Consider the following 15,784-nt stretch of genomic DNA (forward strand, 5'->3'; position numbering starts at 1 on the left):
GGATCTTCCCAGACCAGGGCTTGAACCCGTGTCCCCTGCATTGGCAGGCAGATTCTCAACCACTGCGCCACCAGGGAAGCCCAACTTTTTTTTTATACTCTTACAAAAGGCAGAATCTCTCAGATTTCCTCTTCTCCCTCCTTCCTAAATGTACACATTCCCTGAGCCAGAGGTTCTCACACTTGGAAAGTTTGTAAGAATCTCTGGGAGGCACGTTTAAAATGCTTTCCAAGATCCACCAAAAAGTCAGAAGTCAAGGGTGGGCCTGGGCAGTTGTGATGCAAGTGGCCCTCACAGCTCACTTGAAGAAACTGCTCTAAGTTTTGCCTTGACCCACCTTCTTTGCTTTGTCTGCCCTTCCTTGTGCTTTCATGGCTTCTGCTGTGGGCAGTCCTTCTCTTGAGGTGCAGGCCTGGTAGCTATTTTTCATAGAAGGAACCCCCCGCAAGCCCCAGCCTCATGAATATACCACATTTAAACCCAAAGTCATCATTTACTCTGGAATCCACTCTCCTTTCTGAATTCCCTATTCTTGGTTATGCTTGGGCTATTGCTGACCCTCAGACACTGAGTCCTTCCACATCCAATCAGTTGCCATATCTGATTCTTCCTTTGAAATGCTCCTGAAATTTATCTCTTTCCTGTTCATCTCCACTACCAGCTCTTTAAGTCGGGTGCTTTTTATCTCGTGTTTAGGCATCCGCATTATTCTCCAAACTTTTCCTTCTTGCACTTTGTATTTTCCCGTTGTCATCACAGTTACCTTCCTGAAGCCCCGATTTGAGTGGCTGATTGTCAGGCGCATAGAGCTGTCACTGAGAGGCTGGCTTTCCTAAGTGCTGTTACTACTGTTGTCATTTATAGTTTGGAATGAATTTACAGCCAGGTCTGGCAGTTACTTGTTACTATGGCTAAAGTACAATACAATCAGCCTTTTCTTTCTTGAATTTGTAGCATAGGAGCTTTTTTTTTTTTTTTTTTTTTTTTAATTAATTAATTAATTAATTTATTTATGGCTGTGTTGGGTCTTCATTTCTGTGCAAGGGCTTTCTCTAGTTGTGGCAAGTGGGGGCCACGCTTCATCGCGGTTTGCGGGCCTCTCACTATCGCGGCCTCTCTTCTTGCGGAGCACAGGCTCCAGACGCGCAGGCTCAGTAATTGTGGCTCACAGGCCTAGTTGCTCCGCGGCATGTGGGATCTTCCCAGACCAGGGCTCGAACCCGTGTCCCCTGCATTGGCAGGCAGATTCTCAACCACTGCGCCACCAGGGAAGCCCAGCATAGGAGCTTTTTATTCTCATACTAGATGCTATAAAAATCTCCTCTTACGTTAAGCCTACTTCATGGTAGACATGCCTCAGCTCTGCCAAACAGCCCCCACTCCCTTTCTTCTTCCTAAGAATTGCTTTTCCCTTATTATTTGGTCTGATCCCACCTATCTGCATTGAAGTATCTCCATGACACTTGTTACTGGTTGATTATAAGGACACTGCTGCAGATGTTATTCACTGTATCATCCAGCATTCTGTGTATAAGATCTCTCAGAATAATTTTTAAGTAATTTTAGCAAAACTAATTGGAAAATGTTTATTAAAAATAATTGGGCTCTTTATGACTAGTCAGTTTACATTTATGTAATGGACTCCATGAATCTATAACTAAATAGTTTCCCCTTCTTTGGTTTGTCTATTGGGAAGCACAGATCTAGACTTGTGTCCCTGACTCCCAGGTGTAAATAAAGAACACTAGACACATACCTCATGGCCTGGCCTCGCTCCTGGCTCCACTTTGACTATTTTATCTTTGATCGCTGTCTAATCCATATCATTGGATTGTATTAGGTGTCTTGTGTCTGTAGGTACTAGGTATAAGTCAATAAATCTTTCTTGCGACTATCCTAAACATATTCTGTAGTTTACTTTTATTAGACTACATCTTATTCTTCCTAAGACATCTTTTTAAGTTGAAATATAATTCGCATACCACACGATTTACCATTTTAAAGCGTACAATTCAGTGGGTTTTAACATTGGGCTGGCCAGAAAGTTCGTTCAGGTTTTTCCGTAAGATGTTACAGAAAAACCCTAAAGAACTTTCTGGCCAACCCAATACGTTCAGAGCTGTGCAACCATCATCACTAATTCCAGAACATTTATAACCACCCCCCGCAAAGAAAACCCTCTATATTCATTATCCCCACCCCCTTCCCTCAGCCCCTGACAACCGTCAATCTACTTCCTGTCTCTATGGATTTGCCTGTTCTGGGCATTTCATATAAATGGAATCATATAGTATGTGGCCTTTTGTGTCTGGTTTCTTTCACTTAGCATAATGTTTTCAAGGTTCGTCCGTATTGTGGCAGGTATCAAGTAGTTCATTACGTTTCATGGCTGAATACCTTTCCATTGTATGGATAGACCATTTTGTTTATCCATTGATCAATTTATGAATACTTGTGTTGTTTCTAACTTTTGGCTATTATGAATAATGCTGCTATAAACATTCATATATAAGTTTTTGTGTATATGACTATGTTTTCAATTCTGTTGCATATATATAGGAGTGGAATTGCTGGGTCTTACAGCAATTCTATGTTTTATCTTGAAGAACTGCTTCCTTTTTTGAGGGACCATTTTCAAAAGTGGCTGTGCTTACATTCCCACCAGCAACGTATGAGGGTCCTGGTTACTCCATACTCTAGCCAACACTGGTATTGTCTTTTTGACTATAACTAGCTTAGTAGGTGTGAAATGGTATCTCATTTGCCTTTCCCTAATGACTAATGACGTTTAGCATCTTTTCACATATGTATTGACCATTTGTATATCTTCTTTGGAGAAATATCTATTCAGCTTTGCTGCCTGTTTTTAGCTAGTTTATTTGTCTTTTTATTGTTGAGTTATAACAGTTCTTTATATATTCTAGATATACTTGTCCCTGATCAGATATGATTTATAAGTACTCCCTCCCATTCTGTGGGTTATCGTTTCACTTTCTCAAGGGTCTTTTGAAGCACAAAGATTTTTCATTTTTATGAATCCAGTTTCTCAAATTTTCTTTCATTGCTTGTGCTTTTGGTATCCTATCTCAGAAACCATTGCCTAATCTGAAGTCATAAATATTTATACCAGTATTTTCTTCTAGGAGTTAGAGTTTTAGCTATAGGTTTTTTAGGTCTTTGATCCATTTTGAATTTTTTGTGTGTCATGTGAGGTACTCCTGAGACATCTAACTCTTGACTATTCTAGAGTAGTCTCACAGTGCCAAGCCATCCAGAATTCCCTTCCTTCTCTGCTTATTGAAATTCTGACTTCTCTGAGATCTGATTATTAAGCCTTTCTAGCTCCTGTAATGAAGTCACTCATCTGTGCCTGTGTTTGTGTCTTATGTCACATAATAACACACTCTAGCCTTGCACTATGTTCTTTATTGTATGTGTGTATGCATATACATGTCTTATCTCTCCCAGACTGGGGGCTTCAGCTCGTATTAACTTTGTATTTCCCAACACCTAGCACTGTGCCTTGCTCATAGGAGATGTTCAACAGGTTATAGACTTTTAGAAAATCAATTTAGATGATAAGAGTAATAGTTTTCAGGAACTTCCCTGGTGGCGCAGTGGTTAAGAATCTGCCTACCAATGCAGGGGACATGGATTCGAGCCCTGGCCCAGGAAGATCCCACATGCCGCGGAGCAACTAAGCCCGTGTGCCACAACTACTGAGCCTGCACTCTAGAGCATGCGAGCCACAACTACTGAGCCCATGTGCCACAACTACTGAAGCCCGCGCGCCTAGAGCCCGTGCTCCGCAACAAGAGAAGCCACCGCAATGAGAAGCCTGTGCACCTCAACGAAGAGTAGCCCCCGCTCACCGAAACTAGAGAAAGCCCACACACAGCAATGAAGACCCAATGCAGCCAAAAATAAATTTAAAAATAAAGAATAGTAGTTTTCATTTAGTAGATGATAATAAGAGCCTTCATTTATTGAGTGTTTGCCCTGTGCCAGGGACTTGGCTAAAGGCTCTACTTGTGTTATTTTAGCTCATCTTCACAACCACCCTGTGAGGCACAGGTACTATTATTACCCCTATATTGGAAGTGAGATGGTAAATATCAAGTAATGGAGCCAGATTCTGAATCCAGGCAGCCTAATGCCAGAGCCCATGCACTTGACCCCATTGCTTTGCTGCTGAGCTACACGTAGTAGGCAAAGATGTCTCAGGGTATTTGCTCTTTTGTAAGAATTTGAATAGTCTTCTTTTGTAAGCATTTTATTGCTCTGACCCTACTCCAAAAGAGTTGGAGCCCTCTCAGGAGTTGTAGGACTTATTTTCACATATTCAATGTCTCCCCCTCCAGGAGAGCGACTGGCAGTTGTGGAAGTGCAGTGTGAACGGCTGAGGATGCTCTACCGAGACTGTGCTCGGCCCCCGCCACCTCCGCTGCAGGCTGACCGGAGACAGGTGAGCCCTCTGCAGTGTTCCACACCTGCCGCCTGTCTGCAGCACGCGCCTTAAGAATTACAGAATGCCAAGCAGCACGTTGATGGCACTGAGAATGGGTGTTTGCAAAGCCATTTGGAGGTGTATGCTCTGCAGTGACATGCCCTCATCCTTGAATGTCAAAGCACATTGATTTGTCATTCTGAATATCGAAAGCAGGGGAGCAGAACTCATTGATATGTAAATAATTTCTGTGTTATCAATAACAGAAAAAGAAAACGTTTTCAAAATTGTAGATCTATAGTTCATCTCGTAATAATAAGTATACATAGAGAGAAAGAGTGACTAAAAAGCCAAAGTGGCACAGAGAAAGTCAGTACTGTGTGATATCACTTATATGTGCGATCTAAAATATACAACAGGGCTTCCCTGGTGGCGCAGTGGTTGAGAATCTGCCTGCCAATGCAGGGGACACAGGTTCGAGCCCTGGTCTGGGAAGATCCCACATGCCACGGAGCAACTAGGCCCGTGAGCCACAACTACTGAGCCTGCACGTCTGGAGCCTGTGCTCTGCAACAAGAGAGGCCACGATAGTGAGAGGCCCGCGCACCGCGATGAAGAGTGGCCCCCGCTTGCCACAACTAGAGAAAGCCCTCGCACAGAAACGAAGACCCAACACAGCCAAAACTAAATAAATAAATAAATAAATTTATAAAATATACAACAAACTAGTGAATAAAACAAAAGAAAAAGCAGACTCACGGGGAAAAACAAGTTTCACTGGGGAAAAAAAAAGCAAAAGAGGCAAAAATGTTCAATATTGGCATTCTGTGAATGTTCTTAGCAGCATTATTCATAATAGCCGAAAAGTAGAAACAACGTAAATGTCCATCAACTGATGAATGAATGTGTAAAATGGGTATATTCATACAATGGAATATTATTCAGCCTTTAAAATTAATGAAGTGGTAATACATGCTACAATATGGATAAACCTTGAATTATGCTAAGTGAAAGAAGTCAGTCACAAAAGACCACATATTGTATGATTCCATTTCTTGTAATGTCCAGAGCAGGCAAATCCATAGAGACAGAAAACAGACAGATAAGTAGTTGCCAGGGACTGGGAAAGAGAGAAGGATGGGAATTGACTTCTAATGGGTACCACTTCTTTTAAGGGGGACAGAAATGTTCTAAAATTAGATTGTGGTGATGGTTGCACAACTCCATGAATATACTAAAACCCATTAAATTGTACACTTTAACTGGGTGAATTGTACATTATGTGAATTTTATCACAAAAAATCAGTGCATCTAGGTAAGAGTATACAAAAGTTGCTGTATTCTTGCAATTTTTCTGTAGCTTTGAAATTATTTCAAGATAAGAAAGTTAAAAATCTGTAAAAGAAGAAATGTCACTTGAAATCTCAACATCTCCATTTTGTGTTTGCAATTCTATTGAATGAGGGTGTCTTTCCCCAATGCAGCCCAAAGAGATTACGTGGAGCCCCTCACGAGTGTTTCCACCTGTCCGAGCCTGCATGTTCTCATCGCACCTCACTTCTGTCACCTTCCTGGCTGACCCCAGCGCTGGGGGCGGTCTGCCCCGGGGCACATTTATCTATGCCACCTCACCACTGCCCATTCAGGTGAGAAATCACATGACATACTGTCTTCTGCCTCTTTCCTTCAAATGTGAGAGAAAGAGGAAGTTCAAGGGCCCACAGTGAGCCCTCTGATTGCGCACTTCTTGTGTTTCTTCAGGCCCCATCTTTCTACTGGGAAATTGAAATTGTTTCCTATGGAGATAGTGATGATGACACTGGACCAATAGTTTCCTTTGGCTTTGCTACAGAAGCAGAGAAAAGAGATGGGGCTTGGACTAATCCAGTGGGCACTTGTCTTTTCCATAAGTAAGTGGCTACTAACGCTCTTATTAAAAAAAAAAGAAAAAGTAGTGGATGTGGGTGTTTTCCTTTTTTTTTTTTTTTTTTTTTGATGTGGGTGTTTTAAAACTAAAGTAATATATTTTAATCTCTACTCTAAAAAATGTAGAAAATACCAGCTGGAAATATACTCACGTTTAGTGAATGAGAATAGCTCTTAGGATTTCTCTTCTGATTACTCTCATGCTACTGTTCACTACTTACCTTCCTCTGTGTTGACTGATTAGCCTTGTCTTTGACTTCTCTTTGTTTTTTTCACAGCAATGGCCGAGCCGTGCACTACAACGGCTCCAGTTTATTACAGTGGAAGAGCGTTCGCTTAGATGTGACTCTCTCTCCTGGTGAGTGTGGTGGGAGTTTTTTTTTTTTTTTAACCCTGTGTATTTCTGTTGTTCCCAGGTCTGGGTCAAAATAGGTTAAAATTAATGAAACTTGGCAACTGAAAACGGACACTGTCTTCCAGTGAAAATGAAATACTTGTCATTGTTGTCCCCTAGTTTACACAAAACCTCTCATTTTATGAGGCACTGTTATCATTAAAGCCTCCATCTGGTAACTTAGGAGTCACATTGACTTTCGTTCCTCCATCATTAGAAGAATCTGAGATTTTGCTTTTCTCCGAAATTTGGTCTTTCATCAGCTTTTCATTGATGAATAGCTTCAAAAAAAAAACCCTCTACCAGTCGCCTTGAGGCACTCAAGAAATACATTATCAATAGGTAAAGATACATGCTGTAGACTTTGCTCTTGGTAGCCTAAACATCTGGTCCAGCTTCAGCACATCTTCTGCCCAGATGTTTCAGTCACATAGTCAATTCAATAAAAAGAAAATCTTTCCCCTCTTCTTTTTAAGCCTCCACATAACTAACTTCATCTGTAATAGTAGATGAATTGGGATCCGTCCTACCTGCTCCAGAAGTAGCAAAATATAGGCACTGTCCTCTTGACATTAGAAGCAGCCGAACATGTTGGCTACTTATTTTCAGACAGTACATCTTAGCATCATCTCTGATAAAACTGAAGTTATTAAATATAATAGATGATCTTGGATGCTTGGGTAGGGGTTACTAAGTCACTGAACCCAATAGATAACTTCTTGTAGCAGTCTGGGGGGTAATTTTGCTTATCCTTGAGGGAGCCATTTATTAAATTGCACTTTTCCAGTGAGCATGGTATTTTCAGTTATGGTCAAGTTATGCCTTGGAAATTACTTCCTGGCAAGTTGTTTCTCTCTTACTTTATGGAGCAGAACTCTGTAATCTCAGCTGAGTACTTAAGTGCTTTAAGCACAAAGCGAGGGGTAGTAGAGACAGCAGCGGATCCATAGTGGGCGTTCTATTCGTTTGTTATAGTTGATTGTTATTTTGTTTGATCATACTTTAGTTTTTGAGAAAATTTTGGACCAGACCTCAAGCAAACATGCTACCCCTTTCTTAGAGAAATGTGTCTGTGTGGGAATATGAATCAAGAACTCACTTTTTACAACAGGATCCCAATCTCTGTACCAACACTTTCAGTGTCCGTTGATCAACAGATACTCTTTGAGCATCTCCTACATGCTGGGCCCTCTTCTGGGCCCTTCGGGTGCCATAGTGAACAGTGACAAGTCCCCAGCCATTGGGAAGCCCAGCCTAGTGGTTTCAAAATCATATGAGACTCTGATCCAAAACAGAATCACAGAACTTCATGCGCTTATTGGAGAGTTTACAACAACAGGCTAATTATAAAGTTACGTGTGCTAGCAGCTTGCCTGAGACAGCCTCTAGTAGTGCTCATGTGGTGGATATGGTCCCCTTGGTTCTTTAAGTTCTATCCCAATATCTAGTCACTTCATCAGAAAGCAACTTGGCTTATATGATCTTCGCTTCCTGCAAAAATGCCTTAAATACATGTAAGTAAGGGGACAGAATGTGATTTAATGGTGTATGTTTAGCTTACATTGTAGGTTGAGTTTAAAATAATAATTTTTTAGATCCTTTCTAAGTCTTCTGCAGACTTACTGAGAAAATATTACCTTTTTACCTTTATGCATAAGTAATCTGGTACGTGTCAAAAGAGAAAAACTTGTATTCCTCTATTAAAAAATCATACCCAGTGTTTTCCCTTTTTGTCTTGGCTGCCTGGAAAATAAAAGCTAAATTTAATGTGTAATTGTGGTAAATAACTCACCTCAGACACTAGGTATTTTTGTTCTTCTAAACAGTTTCTGACTTCTCTTTTTAAAATTGTTTATTTCTATTGTGTTACTCTCTCTCTATATAAATATAAATACAAGGTACTCTTTTTCAGCTGTAACTGATGGCATGAATAAATAAAAGCCAAGATAGTCAATGATATGTAGTCTCATGCCAGTTGCAAATTGAAAGTTTAGTTAATAGTCAATAAAAGGAAAAAAAAAAGCGTGTTTCCGTCCTGTTCTCTGCCCTAGGTGACGTGGCGGGAATTGGCTGGGAGAGAACCGAGGGAACGCCTCCTCCTCCAGGGCAGCCAGCCAAGGGCCGAGTGTACTTCACATACTGCGGGCAGCGCCTCTCACCGTATCTCGAAGATGTCTCGGGTGGGATGTGGCCTGTGGTTCACATTCAGAAAAAGGCAGGTTATCTTTTTGGGAAAGGAAACAAAATTCTCCTCAGTAATTTATTCCATCAAGAACGGAAAAATTAAAGACACCAAACGTGGCCTTGTTGACATAACATGTGGTACCTGATAACAGAAGGAACCACAAACAAACCTGAGGAAGTAGGTCCTTCCTTTGCATTGAACCTGAGTGCTTAACTGCTTTGACTTCCTTTTGGCAGTCTTTCCAAAACTACAATGCAAGGGACACTAGTGTTCTTTCCAATGGCAGTAAAATGAGTCTGTCGTTAAATAAGTTTTGAACGTGACCCTCTTGGGTCACTTTGGTATGTCAGACGCTCAGAGGAATCCTTCGGTAAAGATTCAAAACTTCAACTTTATTTAACCCAGCATCCCGGCACACATACTTAATCATGGAACTCTTTTGTTTTTAAAGGAGCATCTATTAACAGTTAATGTTCCGTGAAACATTACTACTTACTACACGCCGGTAGCTCCCAAATCCTTATCTCCAGCCCAGATCTCTCCCTAAATTCCAGACACAAATATTCAGCCATCTAGGCAACATTTAGAAATAGATGTTCCATTGGCATGTCAAAGTTAACATGTCTAAAACTGAGCCTAACTCTGCCCCATACCCTAACCTGCTTCTTCCCTAGCCCTCCTTGTCTTGGGAAATGGCAGCTCCATCCTTACAGCTTCTGAGGCCAAAAACCTTGGCGTCCTTGATTCCTCTTTTCCTCCTGCTCCACATCCAGTCTGTCAGCAAACCTTGTTGACCCTACCTTCAAAATGTATCTGGAATCTGACCACTTAAGTCATGGCCCAGCCACCCTTATCTTCTGGGTAGCATATTACAATACTCCTCTATCTCCCTTCCCTACCAGCCCCTTAGTTCTTGCCCTTTTACACATCTTTTCAACACAGCAGCCACAGTGATTCCTTAAAAATGTAGGTTAGATCATGTCACTCCTCTACTCTCAACAAGTCAATGGCTTCCCATGTCTATGTTGTAAAAGCCCAAGTCTCTATAATGACTTAGAAGATCTTGTAGAATCTGGCCCTGTACCATGCTTCTGATAGTAGCATCTTTTCTCACTTTGTTCAGTGAATTAAAGATGTCAGTAATTTAAGGCAGCCTGTTCATTCATTCAGCAAATATTTATTGAGTACCTACTATATATTAAGTACTGTGCTAAGCTCTGGACATATAATCACAATGAGCAAAACAGATATGGTCTTTGTCTTCATGAAGTTAAAACCAGTTGGAGGAGTCAGACATTAGTCAAACATTTGCATAAATATATATGTGTATGTATATAATCAAAAACTAATAAACACTGTGTGTATCAGTCAAGGTTCTCCAGAGAAACAGAACCAGTAGGACAGGGGGACTTCCCTGGCGGTCCAGTGGTTAAGACTCCACGCTTCCACTGCAGAGAGCATGGGTTCCATTCCTGGTCGGGGGAACTAAGATCCCACATGCCACGTGGTGCGGCAAAAAAAAAACAAACAAAAAAACACCCCACAATAGGAGCTATATATATAGCGAGAGAGAGAGAGAGAGAGAGAGAAAGTGTGTGTGTGTGTGTGTGTGTGTGTGTGTGTGTGTAGACAGAGGTGGGAGGGGAGATTTATTTTGAGGAATTGGCTCCTGTTAGTATGGAGACTGAGAAGTCTCATGACCTGCTGTCTGTAGGCCGGGGACCCAGGAGAGCCAGTGGTGTGATTCAGTCTGCATGCAAGGAGGGCAATAGAAGATGGGATGAGATATCCTAGCTCAAGCAGGGGTGCAGGGAAAAAGGGTTGAATTCCTCCTTCCTCTGCCTCTTGTTTTATTCAGACCCTCAATGGATTGGATGGTACCCACTTACACTGAGGAGGGCCATCTACTGTATCCACCGATTCAAATGCTAATCTCACAGACACACCCAGCAATAATAATGTTTAATCTGGCACCCCATGGCCAGTCAAGCTGACACATAAAATTAATCATCACAATATGATTGAAAATCGTAGACTTTATGGAAGCAAGTAGCAAGCAAATCTGATCACATCCCCATTACCCTGAAGAAGTGATGTTTGAGCCAGGTCTGGAATATTAACCAGTTTAAATGGACAAAATTGGAGGAAAGAATGTTCCAGGTGAAGGGAACAGCATGAGCAGTGGCATCAGGTAGAAAGGAACAGTGCTGGAAACAAGAAAGGTCACTGCGTTTGAGCAGCAAAGAGCTTGAGTGCCAGGCGAGGGGCAGTGGGGGCCGTGCAGAGCTCGAAGTGCCGGCGTCCGCAGGTGCACCAGCCCCTCTGCCTGGGTTCACAGACTCTCCGTGAAGTTCACCTCGAGGGGTTAAAAATGAATGCATAAATAAACCTAAGTCCTTTCAAATCCTTTCCTTGGTCTCCTTTCCAGAACACCAAGACGCGAGCTAACTTTGGCTCCCGCCCATTTGCCTATGCTGAAGGGCAGGCCCACCGCAACGCTGCCGACCTGTGCACCGACCTGGCAGAGGAGATCAGCGCCAACTTCGAGGCCCTGCCCTTTGCCATGGCATCTGACAGTGACAACGATGCTGGCACCAGTATTGCGTCAGACCCGGGCACTCACGGGCCACCGTGCCGGATTGCTGCCGTGGCCACTGCTCAGCAACGTAAGCCACCTCCTCCCAAGGCCCCACTGCTTCCTGGGAATGCGAATGCTGTTAATTCCATAAATCCATTTAACTTGGACATACCCCAGTGCCCAGTGGTAATGGGGTAACAGGCCCGGTGAAACAAAATTGGGAGCAGGAGGAAGCGTGGCAGGCTAGAAAGCGCGTCCCCCACATACAGGAAGCCTGCCCGCGGCTCAGGGCCAGCAGAATATTGCCACATGGAAATGCAAGTCTGAAAGATTGTCTACTTTTATAAGACAACTAAGAGCCCCAGAATTTTACATAAAATCTCCTAATTTTAAACGTTAATCGTTTTTTAAACTTTTTAAAAACTGAAGCCATCAAAGAATAATAAAATGTTAATTGTGGAATCTGGGTGATGGGTGTATAGGTGTGCACTAAAAAACATTCCTGATAATTTGAAAAGTTTTATAATAAGATTGAATAAAAGTGAGCTTCCCGAAATGAGATGTCTGCAGCCATGTTTGGCCTTTGAGATACTGGTTTGAAAATCATTTTAAGAGTCTGTCTAATTCTTTATCATGATGAAGAAGCTTCCAAAGTCTTCTCTGAGTTGAATGAATTATGCCCATAAAAACTAATTTAGGATTCCCAAATAGGAAATGATAGATGATTAGTTATTCCTTGACACTGAGCTTTAAAATTTCTCCGAGAACTAAGAGTCTTTCTATCACGCAAATTAGGAGAATCTGGTCTGTCCAAGGGTAAGAAGTTCATGTGTTCTTGCCTAGAATTCACTGTCATTGTGCTTTGTTACAGAATATGATAGTGACACTTCCTGTCATTATAAAGTAGAGCTCAGCTATGAGAATTTCATCACCTCTGGCCCAGACCCCCATCCGCCCCCCATTGCAGATGACGAAAGTGATGACGATGATGACGATGACATCCCGCAGGTAAGAGCCCCACTTAAGAGCGTTTGCTTAGCTCCCTGGTGACCAGGACAGGCCACGAGGAATATTTTGATCTGAGCGTGCAAGGCTAGAGTTGTTACGCTTTCAGTTATGTCATTGTGTTGGAACAGTGGCTCTGGGGTATTCATTTTTCTAAACCACATATCAATAGCCATATCTGTTTGGTTCCATTGCCCAGTAGCAATCCGGATGTTGGAGAAATGAAGTACTTTGATAGTAATTCAGCAGTAAAGTTGCGGATCATGTGAAGTGTTTATATGGCTTTAGAGGAAAAGGAAGAGCTTGCCCCAGGCCAGCTGTTGCCTCCCCTGGCTTCTGAGGGTGTAGTTAGTTTGGTGGTCTGCACGGTGTGTTTCTATCACTGGCATTTGAGGGGGGTGAAGACCTCAGGGTGAGAGCTGTAAGTCAGGGAAGGACTGATTCTTGCACAAGGCGTTCCTTCCCTGTTCACGTTTGCCTTCTCCTTCCAGGAGGACCACTACGCTCTGCTGGTGAAAGCATGGGAGACCAAGGTTTTTCCTACTATCCGAAGACGCTTCCGCAATGAAGCAGAGCGGAAATCGGGCCTGGACCAGATAAAGGGTGCTTTACAACTAGGTCTGGTGCTCTATGTTTTCCTAGGGAACTCACTTCATGACTTGAAGAGATGTGTTTAGATGAAACTCAGGATGTAAATCAGAAAAGAGGGGCTCATCTAAAGTTGGGCCAGACTTAACAATGTCTTCTACTTGGGCCTTTACTGAACTCTATGGTCTTTTGCTTTCTTTGCCAGGCTTTTCTTTGCTTGTCAGTTTGACTCAGTATTTTGGGTTGATGGGCTGCTGGAATGAAGCTGGCATGGTTATACTAGGAAGCTGGATGGCCTGATGGTTAATAGCTTGGGCTCTGAAGTCACACCTGTGCTGTTTACCAGATTTGTGACCTTGGGAGAGTTACTTAACCTTTCTAGACTTCCCTCACCTTTAAAATGGAATCAATAATGGTAACCACCTCATATGTATATGAAAAATTAACAAGTTAATACAGATAAAGCTTTTAAGAACAGCGTCTGGCATATGGTCAGCATTCAGTTAATGTAGTTCTAAATGTCACAGTAACAATGATGATGGTGAGATTTTTCTCCCACTGGGCACATAGAATAATGCAAAGTTTGACTGCAGACAGTGGATTGTTAGGGAGTCTTAAGTGCAGATAGCTGATTTCTGTTTTCAGGCTTCTCCTCATCTGTGAAACACCTGCTTTTTGAGATGCAGAGATGCCTTTTCCCAAGAGGCACAGCTGCCCTTCCAGTGGAGCATCAGTTGGGTTTCCTTTCATCATTGTGGCAGTCAGAGGTGGTGTAAGGAGATAGTATTTGCTCTTTTCTCCTCTTAACTTTTGTCCTGACTGAGACTAGGAACAAATAAGGAGAAGAACCACCAAAAGACCTTTATTTCTTGACCAACTGATATGCCGAATCCCTGATTCCAGTGATAGCTGAGTAATTCCTTTTTCTCAGATTGGTGTCAGGACTAATCTGTGTGTGTGTGTGTCTCTGTGTGTGTGCATGTGTATATATATATGGTTTTTTTTTTTCTTTTATGCTTTCTGTCCCCAAAGCTAAGACCTATGACAGTGGAATGATCGTGTTTATACTTAACCTGTGGGAAAAGCCACACATCCTATGACATGGTGTAATTGCTTTCTGCTCTTATCAGAGCCCTCTTTTAGCTGCTGACCCAAACCAGGACAGATAATTAATATTCTTCTTTTTTCTTCTGTCCTAAGGGTTTCAGGCAGCGGGAGCAACATTAGGAAGATCCTCGAGTGGGAGTCAACTTGGGTGGTTGAGGGAACGGCAGCCAGGCCAAGCCAGTGTCTCTGAAGAGGAGAGGGTGGGGGGGAGTGGGGAGCAGCAGGAAGGAGATGAGAGGAAGCAGGGAGAAGTGGCAGCCTCGGGAAGGACTTTGGATTTTATTCTGTGTAAAATGGGGAGCCTTTGGGAGGTTTTAAACAAAGGAGCAACGTGATCTGCTGTAGTAGATCCTGCAGATAGAGAATTCGTTCCTCTCGTTCACTCTCAACATCTGAAAGAAAATGCCCTTTCAGACTGCAGAATAGACCTCATCTTGTTTTCAGATGACTTTCCCTTAATCAGTGTGATGCCTTGAAGCACCAGTGCAGGTCAGTGGCTTTCAGAGTTAGGAGGCTTTGTTTCAGTTGTATTTATTCAGTCAGCGGTTCATCCACTTACTTGTTCACACATGCAACACGTGCCTCCCAGGGTCAAGCCCTTTGCTAGGGATTAAGGACTGTCCTGCGAGCAAGACACAGGTGCTTCCTTCTCCCAGAGCTCACATGCTAGTGGGAAATAGGTAATGAAATGACGCACTACTTTGTGGGAAGGGCTGTGCGGTCGGTCAGGAGACCACCGTGGGTATAACTGGGGTGCCCAGTCTAGCTTGGCCCCTCTCACAACATAGTATTGAAGCCGAGACCTGGGGCTAATTCAGCAAAAGCAGTGCTGCGTTTAGAAACAGGAGGCACTAGCTGTTGAGGGAGACTGGTACTTCTTACTGCTCCGGGAGAGTAGGAAAGGGGGAAAGAGTCTTTACAGTATAAGGATGGAAAGCTCTTGTGTATGATCATGGGTTACTGTGCCTTTATTTTCACATAAGTTCTACTTAACTCAGGATGTCTCTTTCTTTTACCATTTGGTCCCAGAGCCATCCTGAATGTCTGTGGCCAAGTGTGCCTTCTCCTTCTCTGCTCCCAGTTTGGAGGAGGGAAAATGTGGACAGCACAGCAGGAAATTTGATTATCCAAAGGTGGCTGCCAGACCAGAGCCAGACCGATGACTCCTGGCCTCCTGAGTCACCCAGAAATACCTCTGGTCCCTGACACAGTTGCCAAGGCGTCTTCTCGGGACCCGTCCACGTGGCCGTGGCAGATCATCTGAACTATGTTAAATTAAACATAAAACATTTACCTTTCAAATACAGGCTCCTTAAATATAACCAGGGCAAATGCTGAAAGGAGAACAGGGAGATGGCTCTAGTGCTCAAAGGACCACCTCTGTGAGGGTGGGTCAGCCTCCTGTTGTCAGGACCCCAAGAAGGGCAATGAAACCATCTCGGTGCTGTGCGTGCTTTAATTTCACATTCTCCCCGTATTCCCAGATCCCTGCTTAGTAGACAGCAGAGTATTTTTTTCTCCTATCCCCATTCCTCTGGAAAATGTTGCAAAAGA

The 15,784-nt window shown here is 42.8% G+C and overlaps 1 protein-coding gene across 4 annotated transcripts in view; it reads left to right on the plus strand.

The window, feature by feature from the left end:
- HECTD4 (HECT domain E3 ubiquitin protein ligase 4) overlaps positions 1-15,784 on the plus strand; it is a 199,788-nt gene that overhangs the window by 132,811 nt on the left and 51,193 nt on the right. For all 4 annotated transcript variants that reach the window (XM_068562278.1, XM_068562280.1, XM_068562282.1 and 1 more), the window contains exons 45-52: positions 4,362-4,465; positions 5,932-6,093; positions 6,209-6,357; positions 6,652-6,731; positions 8,819-8,982; positions 11,381-11,618; positions 12,402-12,538; positions 13,027-13,153. In XM_068562278.1, coding sequence (XP_068418379.1) covers positions 4,362-4,465; positions 5,932-6,093; positions 6,209-6,357; positions 6,652-6,731; positions 8,819-8,982; positions 11,381-11,618; positions 12,402-12,538; positions 13,027-13,153 — 1,161 coding nt within the window. The remainder of the gene's footprint in view (positions 1-4,361; positions 4,466-5,931; positions 6,094-6,208; positions 6,358-6,651; positions 6,732-8,818; positions 8,983-11,380; positions 11,619-12,401; positions 12,539-13,026; positions 13,154-15,784) is intronic.

Source organism: Eschrichtius robustus, chromosome 14 (genome assembly GCF_028021215.1).
Source record: "Eschrichtius robustus isolate mEscRob2 chromosome 14, mEscRob2.pri, whole genome shotgun sequence".
Lineage (NCBI taxonomy): Eukaryota > Metazoa > Chordata > Mammalia > Artiodactyla > Eschrichtiidae > Eschrichtius > Eschrichtius robustus.